This window comes from Lepidochelys olivacea (assembly GCF_965140295.1).
Source record: "Lepidochelys olivacea isolate rLepOli2 genome assembly, chromosome: 4".
NCBI lineage: Eukaryota > Metazoa > Chordata > Testudines > Cheloniidae > Lepidochelys > Lepidochelys olivacea.
Window position 1 is genome coordinate 85,320,769 of NC_140414.1, and position 19,826 is coordinate 85,340,594.

A 19,826-nucleotide genomic window follows, 5' to 3' on the forward strand; every position below is an offset into this window, starting at 1 on the left:
CTTGCCCTCACGTTTGTTCTCTTTCTGCCATTCCTCCACTCCCCACCCCACATACACACTCATACACACCCTGTGGCCTGTCTGGGTTTTTCTGCAGTTGAATGGGCCTGTCTTGCTTTTAAAGAAGGAAAATGAATGAATTACTCAAAGTTTTGTATTAATATGCCTAGTAAGAAGGAAAAACATGTTTTTTTAAAGCATAAAATAATTTTTCAGTTTAAGAAGAAAACTGTTTGGTGTGAATAAGAATATTTTTATTTTTCCCTTTTATGACTTTACACTTATAAACAAGGCAATAAAATACTTCTATGTATAGTCTGCAGATAAATTCACTGGTTGTTCCTCACTCCCAAATGGTTTGATGGCGTATCAACTTGTAGTCAGTGTGCTGATGAGGAGGCAAATATTGGCACACTTTGATCAAGATACGTGTATGATTTTTCCCCTTTTTATATTACTGTGAGAGAGAGAGAGAGAGAGAGAGAGAGGGGTGTACTGTGATCAAAGTGCACTTGTCTGCTTCCCCATCAGCACACAGCTAACACAACAGCAAGTTCCCCAAGAAGAGAGCAGCAGCCAGTGGGTTAATTCAGTTACAGTCTGTATATCCAGCAGTGGTTAAGGTAATAGATTGTTTTATATCCACCAATTGGTCAAGTGCATTTATCCGGAAGGTTGAAATGTGATTAAGCCCTTTTTAGATTGTGCAGATAATCAGAAAGGAGTTGCGCAGACTGACCCATGTCAATGTGTATTTCAAGAGAATGTACTTAAAAGTAGAAGGTATGGCAAAGCCAATTTTAAAATTAACAAAAATAATCCAATAAACATCTTCGCAATCACAAGTTTAATAAATTACAAGATATATTGTATTGCTGCTATTGCTAGTAGCAACAGACTAGTAAAGAAATGAAAACCACGGGGATCTGAACAAAACCCCAACGTAATAGTTCACGGACTCAACAGTTAATTTAAAGAATGGGCGTTGTTATTGATGTGAAAGAACATTTAAATAGATTTTTTCCTATAAAGAGCATTCAAAAATCAAACCCATGATTTTTTTTCTTTTTGTTTTAATTAATTAAATTCATTTAGTACTTGTGAAAGGTGCTGCCAGATCAATAGCTCTGTGGACTGAATTGTTTTATTTATCTGCAGACCAGATAAGGTACAGGCAGTAGTAGTGCCGACAGCCTGTTTCAACCCTGACCTGGAGGACTAGAATACCTCTGAGGTTCCATGAGTAGTTGAGCCTATTGGCTCATTCAGCCATGTTTGCCAAGACCACCAACCTGGCTGCCAGTTACAGAAATAGTGATTTGGGTGATATGGCCACTAGTCAATTAACTAATGTTTTGAATCCATCAACTTATTTTACCTAGGCAATCAATCAAGTTCACATGGAAATTACTTGATCGCTAGCAAATTACTTGATCGCTAGCATGGAAATTACCTGATCACATGGACAGGATTCCAACCGGTGACCTGGAAATTGAGGATTCTGTTGCACATTACCAATTCTCTTTGGCATATAGTCCACTCTAGTTATTTACTTCTAATGGATACTGATATTCATCTTATGATGTCACCACATCAGGATTCCCTGGGAAGACTTCCTCCTGGTGGAGAATCCTTGACAATCTACTCCTAAATTGAGAGAAAACGTGGATGAAGTAATAGCTTTAATTGGACCAACTTCTGTTGGTGAGAGAGACACCAGTTGGGTCCAATAAAAGATATTAACTCCCCTCGTCTCTCTAATATCCTGGGATCAACATGGTTACAACTACACTGCCTACTCCTAAATTGTTAATTCTGAAAGAAATATTTCTTTGTTTTAAAAACTGTATGCATCTAACACCTTTCATATTCACAACACTTGTGTTTGTATTTTCATGGTCATCGTGATAGCTTTATTTTCTTTAACATTAATTAAACATTACCAAATAAGCCTAATACTTATCAAATGAAAAGATAAGTTTTTCCTGAGATGAGTGGCTAGCAGTTAGGTCTCAGAAGTTTAACTGTTATTGAATGGATATCCTATGAAATGCATAACAAATTACTTTCTTTTGTAGATATTTTATCTACTTTTCTCATTCTTTCTGAATTAAAACCCAAAATTGCAAAGCTTTAAATAATTATCATACATGTTATATAATAAACTAATTTATAACTTTGTCTGTCTGCCGATCTCCTCCTTTTTTTCACTTTCACATATGCATTTTATTGCATCATATTCTATTGAAATTCAGTAACAATTAAATGATAAAATGAAACGTAAATTAGTTTTTGAAAAAGAAAAGAGAGAGAGGTTTTGTGGTTGGCTACAGAATACATATAATTTACCTCCAGGATTGAAATGGCTCATTTACTTCACTGCTCGTGTCTCAGGTAAACAACTATTGAAATAGGTTTTGAAAAATGAGTAAAACTATGTTTAGACTGTTTTCTATCCCATTTCATATGAATTTGTCAGTTTCATACAGAGGCTGATGTGCATTTATCTGACAGTGATTTATGCAGTCAATGCTGCACAAAGGTTAAAATCTCTGTTATACTTGGGCAACGCTACTGCAATGGGTTGTTGTACGGCCAATTTGCATTAGCTATGTAAAACATCTCCATGAGATAACTACTTTAGTGGGGTTGCTCTGGTGTAACAGTCTACACAAGAAAGTTGAACAGTTTGTGATTTTTAAATAGATTTAGTTAAATCTGTGCAAACCCCTGTCCAGACAGTCTATTTTGTGTAAACCTGGCTTATTGCAGTTTAGTTGATTAGGAATTTGTTTAAGCTAAGACAAAATAAACCATTCTTAAACCAGAATGTGTGTGTTCAGACAGAGGTTTGCACAGGTTTAACTAAATCAGTTTAAAAGCCACTTTAAGTTAGATTGTTGCAACTTTCTGGTGTCAGTAAGGCCCAGGAGCATAACTGAGTCCTTTATCTGCTCCTTTCAACACAATCAATGTACCACTTATAGCCTTCATGCTGGATCATCCCATTCTCTTCTTCCTGACTTACCATCAAAATGGAGCTATCAATCATGGAGCCTATATGTTTAGCTGAGGCCATGTCAGAAATGCTCACTGATTTTTCAAAAACTGAGAGAAGAACCCTTCCCTCCATTAGAATGCCTGTTTCCCAAGAAGCTGATTGCCATAGATGAAGAGCCAGCTTTGAAGGGAGGAGCTGCAGAATGCGTATTCTGACATTTGTGGCTGGTGTAGAGGAAGTATTTTCTTTACATTCTCCAGAACCAGGAGTAATCTTCAAGGCTGCAGAGCTCAAGAACTCCATATCCATGTCATGGTCCAATAATCACAGAGGATCCCTCTGCCTGTTTCAGGCCCTTAAATATAGAAAGGTGAGGAAGGCTGGTATTGTGGGTCTGACAGCCAGGAGATCTTCTGGCTGGGACACAAATTTCCCATGTAACACTCAGACAATCACTTAACCTGTCTGTGCTTCAGGTTCCCCATGTATATAATCAGAATGGCAATATGACGCTATTTCACAGTGATGTTGGGAAGCTTAGTTGTTTGTAAAGCACTTTGATATTGTGTGGAAGATGCTATAAAAAGCAAACTATTGTTTAGTTATTTATCCATGAAAATAGGGGTATGATGCAACCCTAACTATGGCATCATAATCACCACTTTTATAATGTTGACATCTTCCTCGCAAATCAATGAAATAAGATTGAGATGTCTGCTACAGATTTTATGGCAGTTACAAGAGTTGTGGGTTCAAGGAATTTGCAAGCTAAACCTAGGAGGAAAAAAATCAATAATGATATTCATATTTAAAAAATGGCACTTCCATACTGTGGAAACTGCAGAAGACATTATATACACAGAGACCATGAAACAATACCTCCTCCCACCCCACTCTCCTGCTGGTAATAGCTTATCTAAAGTGATCACTCTCCTTACAATGTGTATGATAATCAAGTTGGGCCATTTCCAGCACAAATCCAGGTTTTCTCACCCCCCCCCCAAAAACACACACACACAAACTCACCCTAGTAACACTTCTAGTTTCAACATCTATGTATATCTGTGTAGCTATCTTCAGAATGCCAAAGTAGCATTCCATGATTCAGCCACATGGGTTTAGGTGTGGGGGGAGTGGGATGTTGGGAGGATCTGTGCTATAGCAGATCTTGGATCCTAGCCCCATCCTGCAGGCTTTGTATCTTCCTTACACCCAACCCTCTCTCGTACAGCAGATCTACATCACTTGTATTACAAATGGGCTCTCTGTAATCGTGAAGGAGCGAGCTGGATCTGCTTTCTATGGTATGAAAATAAAATGCCAGACAAAGAGAAAATGGCTTTCAATTGAAATTTTAAATGAGAAGGCAAATTGAAGAGGTGGAGAAGTTCCAGAATAATGTTTCAGTTGATAGGAACTGCAGAGGAAAAGGCTCTTGCATCAATCATAAGAACTTTGCACAAGAGGAGGGGGATAATATTAGGGCAAGTAGAGCAATTGAACTGAGTAGAGAAAGAAAGAAAGATGTGGTTTACGAGACAAACATTACTTTAGATTATCCAGTAAAGGAATGGGATTTATTTTCATATACTTGTGGTATGGCTCCCTGTTGTGTTAGTAATCATATATATATGCACCATTGTTAATTCTGTGACAGTTGATAATTAGCTCCTAATCTAAATCACATAAAATTTTAAATAGACTTAAAAACAAAATCTTTCCCAGCTTTAGCCTGTTAAATTATCCTGTAGCTGGCTTGTTAAAATGTGCCTTAAAACCTTCCATAGTGATTTTTGTCATATGTGATGACACCCATTGGTGTTGGTAAAGACTAAACTGATTAATTGTATGCAGCCTGATTGGTAATTTTTCTTGTGAATTTAGCAGAGGTTTTTGTTTGTTTTGTTTTTTAAACTCAACAAAACTGTATGGACTGTTTTAACCCTGCCACTCTCTAAAAGGTACATTTCAACCTTACTATAATTTAGACACTCAGTTTAACACGGGCAGCAAAGTAATTAACCAAACCCCTTCACTGGAAATGGGAATGGTCTTCAAAGAAAAGAATATGCAAAAGCAGAGTTTTATTTTCCTGTGTTAAGCGAACAGCTCTATCCCTAATGCTCATGAGGGTGAGAAATTATTAGTTGCTAAATTACAATGATATGGATTATTAGAGACTATCAGAAATGTGCAGCAATAATTGGTTTTTATTCTCAAGTAGAATTTTTTTTTCATTTCTGTACCCCTTTATTGTGGGTTTTACAGTATGGTTTTCAAGTCACTGCAGATTGTATATTCAGTTCCAGCGAACAGAGAATCACATCCGAAGGCCATATTCCTAATCATTTTAAGAATCACTGCTTGTGTTCACAATGTAAGGAAATGTAACCCTGGTCTGTTATTCTATTTAATGCATACATTTATATTAATAGCATGTCAGTATGTTACCTAAAAAACATTGAACTACATTCAGTCAAAGATTGACAATGTGTATGTGTTGAAGCCAAATCCATTCAGCATCTAGTTAGATCTTACCTAAGTCTGACACCTTTTTATGTGAATTTTGTCAGGCACATCCTTAGCCCCAGATCATTAAAAATAAAACAGCTTGCTTTCTGACCTCTGACTTATTAGCTATGGCTATTATGTGCTTTTAGTTTAGGAACAAAATATTTCCACCACTGTCTTGGTGGCATGACTCTCTGATCACCTGTGACTTGCTCCAAAATGTAGTTATACCACATAGTGTGAAATTGGAAAATCTGTTCTGTGTGTGTTCTAATGGATGTAACGGTCATTAAGTATATGAGTCTTCTGACGTTGTAATCAGATGTGATTCAGTCTGTTAAATATCCATGAAGCAACATCTGCTTCACAGAGTGACCTTCTGCTAAAGAATACTTAGCATCTATTAGCAGATCATAGTGCAGATCTGCCTTATTTGAAATGCACTAAACTAGAGTAGTCTACTGCTGTTTAGCAACTAGCTTGTAATAATTTATTGCAGTTAAATAAAGCTTAAAAATATTCCATTAAATAATTACAGGGATTATATGCATTTCGAAAACCTTTGTGTTCTGCTGAAATTACCCATTTAATTTCAGGGTTGGTTTGTTAAAAAAAGCTGAAATCTAAAGGCACATTAGGGGATCTGTCAGATGCTGTTTTCTGTAGGTGTTAATAAAATCGGATAAAAAAACTGAAACAAATTAAAAGCAAAAGCAATTTTCCCATCTGTTGTATATTAATTAGAACTTTGTGTATCAAGGGTAAACTTGCTCTTAGAGAATGTCACTGAATGCCTTCTAATAGAATAATATGCAAATATATTTTTAGATGATGGGATTATATTCAGTTTCTCATTCTGCTTTGGTTGTAGCAAAAGCCAGGGTGATGTATAACAGACTTCAATTTTCTTTCTTCCCAGAGCAACCTCCAAATAACCAAGGCCAGTCGACCCTGCAACCTTTGCCACCTTCTCACAAGCAGCATTCAGCACAGCATCATCCATCTATCACCTCCCTTAACAGAAACTCATTGACAAATAGGAGGAATCAGAGTCCGGCCCCGCCGGCTGCTTTGCCCGCCGAGCTGCAAACCACACCCGAGTCGGTCCAGCTGCAGGACAGCTGGGTCCTTGGCAGTAATGTGCCACTGGAAAGCAGGTAACCATTTAGGGACCTAAAAGAGTGTAGAATTTATAATGAAAACACTTAACTAAAAGAGAAATAACCAGCCAATTGTATTTCCTCTTATTCAATCAGCAAAATTATAAGTTGTGAAATGTAAAAATAAATTTAGCTATTTTTGTTACTGCCCCTCTCTCCAAAACCCACATTGTGAGTGGCTTTTCACAAGGCTGTTTTCTTTTGCCATGTTTATCACCTGATGATTGGACTTTGGGGATGTCTTAATTTTCTGGACATTCATTTACTCCTGTGTTTATCATCCTTATTGGATATGATTATTGTGAACTTGTTGCTCACCCTTGTTTGCCAGACATATATGAGCCAAACCAATGCTGCTGTACAGATCAGCTCATCAAGGAAGGGGCTTTCATAGTGTTTTTCCAGCACTCTAGTCCTTGCCCCTTTGACAAGACCCTAAGCAGTAAGGGTGATTCCAAGCTTTATGGTTTATTGGGCCAAGAGAACTCACTTTCTCATTACATACTATGTAGTTTGTCCCTCTTGTTTATAATTTTGCAAGAGCAAATAAAATGGAAAGATAATTCCGTTTTAGTTAAAGATTCATATATAAAGATTTTTTGTAGGATTTATTAGCATAAAGCTACATTTTCCTTGGTAATTAATTAACACTCACTGAACAGTCAATCAGCCCTAATTCACTATTGTCACTTAAATTTTTTGTTAAAGAGAAAAGAAATTTTCCAGTGAGTCATCAAACTGAATATGCATAATTGCATTGTATCTGGCAATAATTGTTTTGACAAATATTTATGAAATATATGTCAAGTTCATTCTTTGAAGCCTTTTCCATTATATACGAATAGCAGACTGAAAAATAGTCAAATCAGATTTTGACTCATCTAAAACATATGACCTACAGCTAGACACTACAGTAGGCAGTTTTGTCATTCCAAGGTTTTCAGACAATAGGTTCAAATCTCCTTTTCCAACCATTTTTGGGGAATAAAACAATACTTAGCTACTCCATTTCTTGAAAACTACTGTGTATTTTTTTTTATGATATACAGTCACTGTGGGACAGGATTACACTGGGTTTTACCCTGTTCGTATTATTTATTAACCATATGAAGAAACAGTCCACTTACAGAATAAGTGAGTGGATTCTGGGGAAGAGCTCACTGCTAAGATATTCAGTCCTTTCAGGACAGCCTGTGAATTTGCAGTATATTCATGTTGTTCTCGATGCTCGCTTTTATTGCCCAGGGTTGGCACAAGAGAAAAACAGACATGTATTTTTTACTGGGTGTGTAAAAAGGAGAATATACATTTTAAACTAGGATGCCCTTCCCAAACTGGATGGAATATTTTTGAAAAGTACACTTCTCACATCTTTTAAATGTTGCTAATCTTAACATCTCACAGTGTTTGAACATTCAATTCCCGAACCCTTCAACATGAGCTGAAATGTGAAAATCTCACATTGCAACCAACACAACCCTACTGTAGTTTTTCTAATCGTCTCACTTGGTTGGAACTCTTAAGGTGAAGAATGAGTCTTATTTGTCATTGATTTTTCCTTTTTTAGTAAAGATCCCTATAGAGTGTGTGATCTCCGGCTCAGTTTCAACTATATTAACAACTTTATCTGGGTTCGGCCTCTGCCTTTATCTGTTTCTCTATATCGTGATTCGTTTAATCTCTAGCAGTTATTTTAGCTTATGCCCATACTCAGGTTTTTTTACCTAGCTTAGGTGTCCTGCCATTTTTCCACAACTGTCATTTAAAGTCAGAAAATGTGAAAGTCAGGTTTATGTAGATAACCACTCTTCTATTTCTTTAGGCAAAGGTTGGTGATTACTGATCACTGAATGACATATGACTCACTCCTGTGAGTAGCTCAATAGTGTGTAGACTGCTTTGGTGTATATGTACATCAGTATGGAAAGGGGTTTTAGCACCCATCCTTTTGGAGTTCTCATTTTGATTTTGGAGGTGGATTTCTCGATATATATTGCATAAAGTTGGATGCAGTTTTATATTTAACAGAATATTTGTTGTTTTGCTATTTCCATCTTCTGTCAATGTTACTCAATGTTTAAACTGTGAGGTGACCGGTCAATAGCATCCAGCAGGGATTCCTGGCCTTTTTATATAAAGGATTCTCTTTCCTTAAAGTTTTATGAGGACCTAAAACCAAACCTTCCATTACACGAGTACCTCCTTTCATCTCTCCATATCCCCTTTATATGATAGTGAGGTTACTGAGAGTAAGCAACAAATAACTTTGTTCTGATGGGAGTAAATAAAATCTTTTTTTCTTTTAACCTCTGATTTCCTGCCCCCTGTATGAATTCTTTTTGGGTCATTTGATAGCTGGGACTATTTGCCTCTTCCCCATCTCCTCCTGTGAGTATGGTCAGCTGTAGGAGCAATATACCTGCTGGGAAAATCAAAATAAGATCAGTCTAATAACAACTTTTGAAGGAGTGTAGTAACAAGGCTGTACCTCTCCATTTTTGTCCTTTGAACCCCTGTTTGGGAAGCCCAAATCTAAAGAAATTGTACAGATAATTAGCTGCATGCCTTTCGTTATAAATATAGATTAAATAGTTTAGTAGTTACTTATTAGGTGTTAATAAAATGGTTCATTCGTAGTCATTTAATAAAAGATTTATTAACATCCTACTCTGTGTGAATATCTTCTTGAGTATTGATATCTCATTAGTTATATTTCCATAGCGTTTACCTTGTAGCTTGGTAAATGCTTTGCAAATTATTAATGTATGAAATTGCATATTGAATTACTTCTTCCTTAATACTTCTTGTCTTTTAAATATCTAAACATGCTAAACCTCTTTAAAGCAAGGTCACTTGATTGTGTCTTAGGGAAATATACAAGGCAGAATAAGGTAAATTTAAATTTACATCTCTCATGAAAGCAAAATTAACTCTTGTCTCAGTAAGCTTTCCCAGCAGTATTTGGGAATTTTAAACAGTAACCTGAATCCATGTTCATGGAAAAATTCCCAGGCTCCACTTTTGAAATGTAGCTCTTAGAATATTATAATTTTATCTACAATCTATATTAAGGTATGTGTGAGTCAAAAAAGAACGTCTTTGACTCATGATAAGTTGAATTTGTTATATGAGATGGTTAATTTGTCAGAGATGGTGGAATTATATTTTGTATAATGGACTGTGAACTGTGTTGTCAACATTCAGGCAGGTCAAGAAACTAAACACAATTTTTATAGTTGTATGTTAATACTGTATTGTCTTTTCTCAGTCTTCAACTGTAATTAAAAATAAAATAGGTGGGAACATTACACTGTTTTAAATTAATTATCAGCTAATTTTATTGTGGAGAAGAAAAAGAAAATTGTTGAAGAAATAATTAATGACTGGCAAATATTTCAACACCTTTGAAGCATTTAATTAAAGCACTAACAGTCTAAAAGGTGGCACTGCAAAAAATTGCATAGATTTGTTATTTCCAAAGCAGTCAGCAAACGAGACGAAGACTTCTTTTAAGAATATGAAGGTTTTAGGAACTGTTCACCCATATGAAGCATTTCTACTACTAGACAAGAATGTGTTTTTATTGGGGTGATTTCCAGTTAAACTAGTGCCTTTAGTATTGATTAAGACACTGAGAAACAGTGTATTAATCATTTGTAGGGAAGCCTTAAATAAATTTGTATAAAGGCTGACTGCCTCCAAAAATGCAATGTACTTCAGAGAAAAGGAGTTAAGTCGCTAAGAGCAGGTAGTTTATGGACTTGATCCAATAATACAATGTCCAATTCAGTCAAATTCAAGGTCTCTTCAGTCAGCTTCCCAGTTCTTCTCATGTGAACTTGATCAAATTGTAGTCACGATTTACCTCTATTTACATCATTTTAATAAGTAAAGTTGCTAGAATTGCATTTAGTGATTTTAAAAAAGTACAGTCTCCTCAATTTTGAAAACTTTCAATCTAATTTACTGTTTTTGTATCTTATCTCTGTGTGTAGAAAATTAGGAAATCAAGCAGTTCTTGCAAATGGTCATGACAGCCTTATAGAGATGGATGTGTTTACTCCAACATGCCACGATAGCAGTTATGGGGATGGGTAGGTGACTCTAAGTGTTTATATGATGCTAGCTGCTGACACAGAATGAAAGATGTGACTTCAAATGTGATTAAATTGCCCAAATAACATTTGGGATGACCTCTGTCTTCAGGTTCCGTTTTTTAAATTATATTACATTTTAAGCTTTTGTAGTTTTTGTTATTGTAAAAATAAAAGTACATTAAACTTTGAATGCCATATTTTGTGAGTTTATATTTAAGAAAACGAGTATCTGATAGAAACTGAGTACACAGCTTCCAGAATCAGGCTGTTAATCTATAAGATATTTACTATTCAGCTGCTTTTTATTAAATAAATATTATGAAATGTTATTACAGTAAAACCACAGATCAAAGAGGAAGAACCTCCAATATTAAAAATTACATTTTTAATTTATGCATTAACTTTTTAAAGCATCCAGTGTAAAATCTGAGCGGCTAATAAATAAGTCTGGTAATAGAGAATTCCACATAGGTACAAATTTTAAAGTAAATATTTCAAAAAATGTCTAAATATTTTTCTCTATACAACTTTTCCATATGTATTTAAATTTTTATATTAATACATATTTTCTATTTGGACTACATTTCTGCAGTGCTGACAGTTTATTGCCACATCATGCAGTATATTTAGATTCAAACCCCATAAAGGAAATACCTGACAAAGGAACACAGCTTCTAATGAATACAATACTACTGGATAGTAAAAAATGGTGAATTTCAGAAGTAAACTATTCATCATAAATCTGTTCTGTTGTCCTTTTGTTAATGATATGGTTAAAACAAAACTCGTATGTCCTAATTTTGACACCCTCACTCATGTTGCTTATCACCTTATTCTAAGAACAGTCCCATTGCAATCAGTGACACTACAAACCATAAGACCTGAGTAAGGGGATCAGTATTTAATCCTCAATAACTAGCTGATATAAAAATATTCCACTATAAGTGAATCTACTTCAACTTCCAAAAGCCCTTTTAATTCCCAGTTCACTGAAGATTAACATCTATATGATAGTTGTATATTAAATTTATCTAATTAATTTTAATCACAATTGAAGGGATTGCAAAAAGTCACCATAAATTCTTAAGATTTTTCTGGGTTTTTTTAAATTAAACATGTAAGTATACTATAATAAATAAAAAGGAATAAATGCTGTTTCCTCTAGATCATGTACCACGTAATGCTCATTCAGATAAGTAACTGCTAACTAGCAGACTTAATAGAAACATACTGATTCGTATTTCATATGTTTGTAATGGACAGCCCAAATGCATATATTTTGGCAAATGGAGCTACATTATGTGAAATCACTGTTAGCTGATACTAATTCAGGTAACACAGCAATAAAATGTATCTTGTTTGTAAGCTTTTCATTTTTAAAATTACTATAGCAGGGATCACCTCCTGGTGTGAAAGTTGTTCGGAGATGATAACACATCAGTTCAAAAGCATAATAGATTTGAGAATACAGTATGCGATCAGCATGGAGATGCAGTTTATCAACCACACTAACACACTGTGTCACAGCTAGAATCATTATATATTTGTTCTTTTGCTTTCATGTTGTGTGTATTATTTACATTATAATGTGCTGTTTCTTGAGGATTGCTTAACTTTGCTATTTTTTATTTTCCTGGTAAAGAGCATATTAATATAATGAATTTGAAATAATAATAAAAAATACATTCTAAAGTAAGCTATAAGGATGCATATGCCTAGTCCTTAGCAGTAGAACCTTATTTGACTTACAATAATTAATCAACTGTGCACGTTCTGTAAAACAGTTTGAAATTTCAGAGTACACCTTATTGTTTTGTTTTGTTCAGTTTACTTTACCTTAGGGCACTATTCTAATCTTGGATATGTGAATATATATCACTATATATCTTGTAAAATAAGCTACCTTGGTTTTGTGTGAAAGGCCTGTTCTCTCTCTTTAGCCTAATCTAATCTGATACCCTCACTATGAGTTATTGAAATCCCAAAATTTGAGTACCCAGAGAAGATTCTATGTCAGTAAAATTAAATTGAGATTTCATAACAGTTTACATTTTAACCTCTTATTTATATAGTGTCTCAGTTTTCTGAAACCTTCACCTTTTGGGTCAAACTGTCCTTGTTCTACCAAGTTGATTGTTTCTTTATTTTTGCATATGAAAGAATAAGGTGGGAATTTCCCATTATTATAGGTTGGGATGGTAGCACTGCCTGTTATTGAGGTTGCTGAACACTTCCTATTATAAGACCCTGTTCTCAGTTGATTGTAATTTTGCCAAAGTCTAATGGTTTGGGTTGAAATCTGACAAGCTGGGTGTATACCTCAGGCTGATTTTTTTAAAATTATTATTATTATTATTATTATTATTATTGTTATTTCAACCAAAATGATTCAGCCATTTCCAAGAATGAGACTAGGGAAAATATTTTGTTTTGCCCATGTTAAAAAATTCTGGCAACCTTTTCTTTGAGACACCTTAGCAGTCCCATACTTTGGAGTAGGACTTGACATTTCATTTTTAGGGGGAGGAGGGTAGTCTGTTGTCATCCCTGTCAAAATCGATGCAAATATGGCCAAATTATAAACTTCTGGAAAATCTCAGTTTTTACATGCTCAGTAGGGACTTGCTAGAGCTTTTTAGCTAAATTCCCCAAAGTTTCAACCTGCATTGAGCATGGTCTACCCTGGGGATGAGCAGGACTTTACCTGCAAGTGCAGTTCCCAGCTGTCCATGCTGTGCTGAGTCTGGATCTGGGTACCAGAACTAGGTACCTGTCTCTGCTATGTTCCCAATGCCACCCACTGCGGACACTCAGGCAGCATAGAAAAGGAAGTCACATAAATAGAACGTGTAGGAAAAAAGAATTGGACCAAAACAAGGAGCCAAGGCTGGTAGCAGAGAAAGAAGGAAACTGGGACTGAAAGTTGCAAGAGGAGACTGGGGCTATCTTGAGAAGAAGACTGGAAGCCAGCAGATTGGAAAGGGTTGGGCAATGAACCTGCGACTGGGACATGGTGGGTGGGTAGAGACAAAGATCGAATGAAAAATGAGGAGAGATATGTACTGTTTGCGCAAGGAGAGTGGGACCTTGTGGGCAGAGGAAGGAGGGGAGGGAAATCAGACAGGGAGTCAGAGTGAGGAATGAGAACTAGGACTGGCCTGGCAAAGAGACTGAGAAAAGTAGTACAGTCGGAGGGGGATGAGACACTGAGATTGGACAAAGAGCATAGCTGGGGGAGACTGGGAAAGATGAAGCAAATACACACGGTGATACAGTTTCTGAGTGTCTTGGATTTCTGATAAACACAGACATATGATACAGTATAGAATCTCATGCTAATATGTGGCAATATATTAATAATAAAACAAATGGTGGCCATTTAAAAAATGTAATGAGTAAGGGTATCATTAAGAAGACACAAAATTCCATTGTATAGAAGTAGTAGGCATTCAAATATTTAGTAAGCATTAGATAGATGATCCCCTAAATATAGAAATTATAGATAGTAGTAGTATCCACTGCCTTTTCACTCTCTCAAGGTGAAACAAAATCACTATAATCTAATAAAAGAAGAAAAATTCATATTGTAAAACTTGAAGTATAACATAAAAGCTCATGAGCACTTTTAGTAAATAAATACCATTATCCAAAACAAATTAATGTCAGGATTTGCTTTGTTTGTTTTGGTTGGTTGGTTTGAAGGGAATACCTGACGAATTATTAAAACTATGCTTCTGCAGCTGATAATGTTCTAGTATTTTACTTTACCAACTTAACAACTTTTATTGCTACAATATAAATAGCCACAGTATATTGACCCACACTGTTAATATGTTACAGGTATGCATTGTGTGAAAGAATATTGTGCTAAATGCATAAACATCTTTCCCTTGTAGGGAAGGAAGAAATTGTTTCTGTCAACAAAGGGCAGGTTGATATCATACACAGTGAAATCCTTTACCATCTTTATTATTTTCTTCTTTGTCATAGTCCTTGCCTGGAATAGTGTCTTGGATAGTGTTAAATAATCTTGCTGCTGTTATCGGATCCCAGAATGTATACTGTTTCCCATCAAAAGTAGCTTTGAATTTTGCCTGATAGGAAGCAGAGGCTTTAGTTTCTTTCCTCACAAAATTCTTTATTATTATTTTGTTTTGTTTTATTAGAATAGTTCTTTGTCCTAGCCTGTGTAGCTGGCCCAAGATCTTGGAAAAGTAGCAATTTGGCCTTTTAAATTCTGTTTCTTTCATAGTCTATACAGCAAGCAGAATTCTGTTGCAGTCCTTCAAATTAGATAGCATTAAAATTAGGACTGTCAAGCAATTAATTGCACTGTTAAACAATAATAGAATACCATTTATTTAAATGTTTTGGATTTTTTTTGCATTTTTAAGTATATTGATTTCAATTACAATACAGAATACAAGGTGTACAGTACTCACTGTATGTTTTTATTACAAATATTTGCACTGTTAAAAATAAAATAGTATTTTTCAATTCATGTAATACAAGTAACAGTGCAATCTCTTTATCATGAAAGTTGAATTTACAAATGTAGAATTATGTACAAAATAAACCCTGCATTCAAAAATAAAACAATATAAAACTTTAGAGCTTACAAGTCCACTCGGTCCTACTTCTTCTTCAACCAATCGTTCAGACAAACAAGTTTGGTTACAATTTGCAGGAGATAATGCTGCCCACTTCTTTACAATGTCACCTGAGAGCAGGGCTGGCTCCAGGCACCAGTGAAGGAAGCAGGTGCCTGGGGCGGCCAATAGAAAGGGGCGGCATGTCCAGGTCTTCGGCGGTGGGCCCTGCAGTCCCTCTCTTCCTCGTCGGCGGCAGCTCAACCAGGCTTGGGTTTTTGTTTTTTTTCCCTTCGCCACTTGGGGCGGCAAAAAAACCGGAGCCGGCCCTGCCTATAAGTGAGAACAGGCTTTCACATAGCACTGTTGTAGCCAGCGTCACAAGATATTTATCTATCAGATGCACTAAAGATTCATATGTCCCTTCATGCTTCAACCACCATTCCAGAGGACATGCGTCCATGCTGATGACAGGTTTTGCTCGATAAGGGGCCAAAGCAGAGTGGACTGACGCATATTTATTTTCATCATCTGAATCAGATGCCACCAGCAGAAGGTTGATTTTCTTTTTTGGTGGTTCGGGTTCTGTAGTTTCCACATCAGAGTGTTGCTCTTTTAAGACTTCTGAAAGCATGCTCCACACCTTGTCCCTCTCAGATTTTGGACGGCACTTCAGATCCTTAAACCTTGGATCTAGTGCTGTGGCTATTTTTAGAAATCTCACATTGATACCTTCTTTTCGTTTTGTCAAATCTGCTGTGAAAGTGTTCTTAAAATGAACATGTGCTGGGTCATCATCTGAGACCCCTATAACATGAAATATATGGCAGAATGCAGGTAAAACAACATGAGACATCCAATTCTCCCCCAAAGAGTTCAGTCACAAATTTAATTGATGCATTTCTTTTTTAACGAGAATCATCAGTATGGAAGCATGTCCTCTGGAATGGTGGCCACAGCATGAGGGGACATACAAATGTTTAGCATATCTGGAACGTAAATACCTTGCAACACTGGGTACAAAAGTGCCATACAAACACCTCTGCTCACTTTCAGGTGACATTGTAAACAAGAAGCAGGCAGAAGTATCTCCCGTAAATGTAAAAAAAACTTGTTTCTCTTAGCGATTGGCTGAACAAGGACTAGGACTGAGTGGACTTGTAGGCGCTAAAGTTTTACATTGTTTTGTTTTTGAATGCAGTTATTTTTTTGTACATAATTCTACATTTGTAAGTTCAACTTTCATGATTACAATACTTGTTTTAGGTGAATTGAAAAATACGATTTCTTTTGGTTATCATTTTTACAGTGCAAATATTTGTAATAAAAATAATATAAAGTGAGCATTGGACACTTTGTATTCTGTGTTGCAATAGAAATCAATATATTTGAAAATTTAGAAAAAGATCCTAAATATTTAATACATTTCAATTGGTATTCTACTGTTTAACAGTGCGATTTATCATGATTAATTTTTTTAAATCACGATTACTTTTTTTGAGTTAATCACGTGAGTTAGCCACAATTAATCAACAGCCCTAATTAAAATGTTTCTTCCTTATATTGTAATACAGACATGTGTAATATTGTACTCCTATGAATGCAGTCGGGTTTTATAGAGTAGATAGGATTTTCTTCAGTATCTAGAGTAAGAGTTTTCGGTACAAGATTTTCATAAAAAGAAAGCAGTTCTGAATCACCCTCCCTTTGATGAACACCTATCACTTACTTTTCTGGATCTTACTTGGCTTGTTAAGTATTCCCATTGATAGTCTGCACCATACTGTCCTTGAATGGTTTTGTAATCTGTTCCTGTGGTTCAGAAGATGCAATTTTCAATTAATTTAATCTTGCTGTCCAACTCCTGCACTTTTTCATGACATATTTTTTTCCATCCTGGCTTCCAAATTAGTAATTTTAGCTGAGGTTCCCTCAATTTTGTTTTCCACAGAGTAAATGGCAGCACAGAGAATATCTTGGGATATTGTTGGAAGTGAAACCACTCCAGTATTCTTTGGACAAAAAACTGTCTAAAAATGTCAGCAGGTGCAGCCAATCATATGGTGCCGAGAGATTCCATAGGTTCAGTTTCTTTAATTTTACTTTTATTCATATGTTCATATCTCCAGATTCAGCATCTCTGAGGATTTTGATGATATATTTATTTTTTCTTTCATTAATTCAGTGAAAGAAACTTTAAAAAGTGGCTGCTATTGATAAAATAAATAGGAACACACACCTGCTTTGCAGCTGCTGACTCAGTCTTTGCCCCCCAAGAGTTTGTTTTTATAAAATAACAAAATATTTTAAGTACAGTGGAGCTGTGACAAATCTGTGTTTTGGAATTACTGGATACTAAAAACTTGAGCCCCTAAAATGATCATATATCAGCTAAATTTTTGAATAGAAATATATTTTACATCATGATAAAAATGGAGGGTTTTTACTTCTAAAAAGTGAATTGATTCATTTAATTAAACACTGGATAGCATTACTTTGAGAAGTGCCAATGTTTTTTATTAGAATTCTGCATTCTAAAAATTTTAATAAAATATTCAAATTGTCACTTGCATACAAATCAAGTGCGTGCTTGTAAGATAATAAATTTTTAAATGAAGATCTGCAGTTACAGATGATATAAGCTTTCTGTGAGATGAGACAGACTGTAATTTGCCGTTTAAGTCAATGTCTGGTCAAGTACTACATACACTGTTTAGTCTTTAGAAATTAATTGCTCAGATACCTTTCTGATGAGCATGCTATAAAAGCATAGGCAGGTGGGTAAAATCAATTGTAGGCAAATTATATTTGGAGAACACAAGGCTTTCTACACTATCTGGAAACAGCTTGGATTTGTTGTCAGACATAGCATCCTTCGTAGGAACATCTCGTAGGAAACACTAGTTAGCAAGGGTTCAGAGGAAAGAAACAGGTGTACAAGATGTGGAAGTCTGATAGTGTTATACTTTCAATATTTAACATTCTGAGTTAACACCCCTGGAGAGACTGCAATGACATTTACCTAGTAACTCCACTCATTAGAAATAGAGAGAGCCAAATAAATTTCCTTCACCAAGAGTTGTTTCTTTTGTCTTTATTTCACCTCTTCTGGTATTTTTTGCCTGACATTCTTCAGCCAGCCTGTGCGTGTGGCCACTCTGGTATTGTAGTGATATGATTTAGAGCAAAAGGGGGAAGAGCTTAAAGTAAGAAGCCACACTGTGTGCTACCTCAGACTCCGCAGTGGTGAACTCTCAAATACAAAAGACAGAATTTTCTTTTATTGCCTCGATGCCTGAGGTAGACTCTCAGGGCTTTGACAGCTGGCACTGTCACAGATACCCAGGCATCTCCCAAGTTTATCTGTGAGATTAACTCCTCAAAGGGCTTAAGCATTTGGATCAGAGTCTGTGCTAGGCTCTGCTGCACGAACTCCAGCACCTCAGCTTTCACTTTTTCTGAGAATATATGGAGTCCCCATGTGAAAGCTTGTTAAGATCCATTTCCGTTTGCAGCCTAGAAACAGCATCAGAAGAATGCTTAAAATGGCAGATCAGCCCAGCCAAACCAAACAGCATTTTATATAGTATAGTATAATGCTATTGAGTGTACTTTGGCCACCCAAAGCAGCATACATTGACAGAAAAGAATTTTTTTACCATGTTTGTCGTTCAGCACAAAAAAATGGCCATACTGGGTCAGACCGATGGTCCATCTAGCCCAGTATCTTGTCTTCTGACAGTGGCCAGAGCCAGATGCCCCAGGGGGAATGAACAGAACAAGGCAATCCTCAAATGATCCATCTCCTGTCGTCCACTCCCAGCTTCTGGCAAACAGACGCTAGGGATACTCACAGCATGGTGTTGCATTCCTGACCATCCTGGTGAATAGCCATTGATGGACCTATCCTCCATGAACTTATCCAGTTCTTTTTTGAACCCTGTTATAGTTTTGGCCTTCACAAAATTGCCTGTCAATGAGTTGCACAGGTTAACTGTGTATTGTGTGGAGAAATATTTCCTTTAGTTTGTTTTAAACCTGCTGCTTATTAATTTCATTGGGTGACCCCTAGTTTTTATATTACATGAAGGAGAAAATAATGTTTCCTTGGTCACTTTCTAAATACCAGTGAAGATTTTATAGACCTCTATTGTATCCCTTCTTCGTCATCTCTTTTCCAAGCTGAAAAGTCCCAGTCTTTTTACTCTCTTCTCATACGGAAGCTGTTCCATACCCCTAATCATTTTTGTTGCCTTTCTCTGTACCTTTCCCAATGCTAATACATCTTTATTAAGATGGAGTGACCAGATCTGCACACAATATTCAAGATGTGTGTATACCTAGATTTATAATGAGGCATTATGATTTTAAGTTACCTAACCCTTTCTTAATGATTCCTAACATTCTGTTAGCTTTTTCACTGCCATTGCACATTGAGTGGATGTTTTCAGAGAACTATCCACTGTTA

General features: G+C 35.9%; 1 protein-coding gene across 2 annotated transcripts in view; it reads left to right on the plus strand.

The window, feature by feature from the left end:
- The window catches only part of TENM3 (teneurin transmembrane protein 3), a 615,209-nt gene that overhangs the window by 411,108 nt on the left and 184,275 nt on the right, over nt 1-19,826 (plus strand). The window contains exons 6-7 of one of the 2 annotated variants that reach the window (XM_084626411.1): nt 6,432-6,669; nt 10,668-10,766. In XM_084626411.1, coding sequence (XP_084482537.1) covers nt 6,432-6,669; nt 10,668-10,766 — 337 coding nt within the window. The remainder of the gene's footprint in view (nt 1-6,431; nt 6,670-10,667; nt 10,767-19,826) is intronic. The other variant, XM_084626412.1, reaches the window with a different exon arrangement.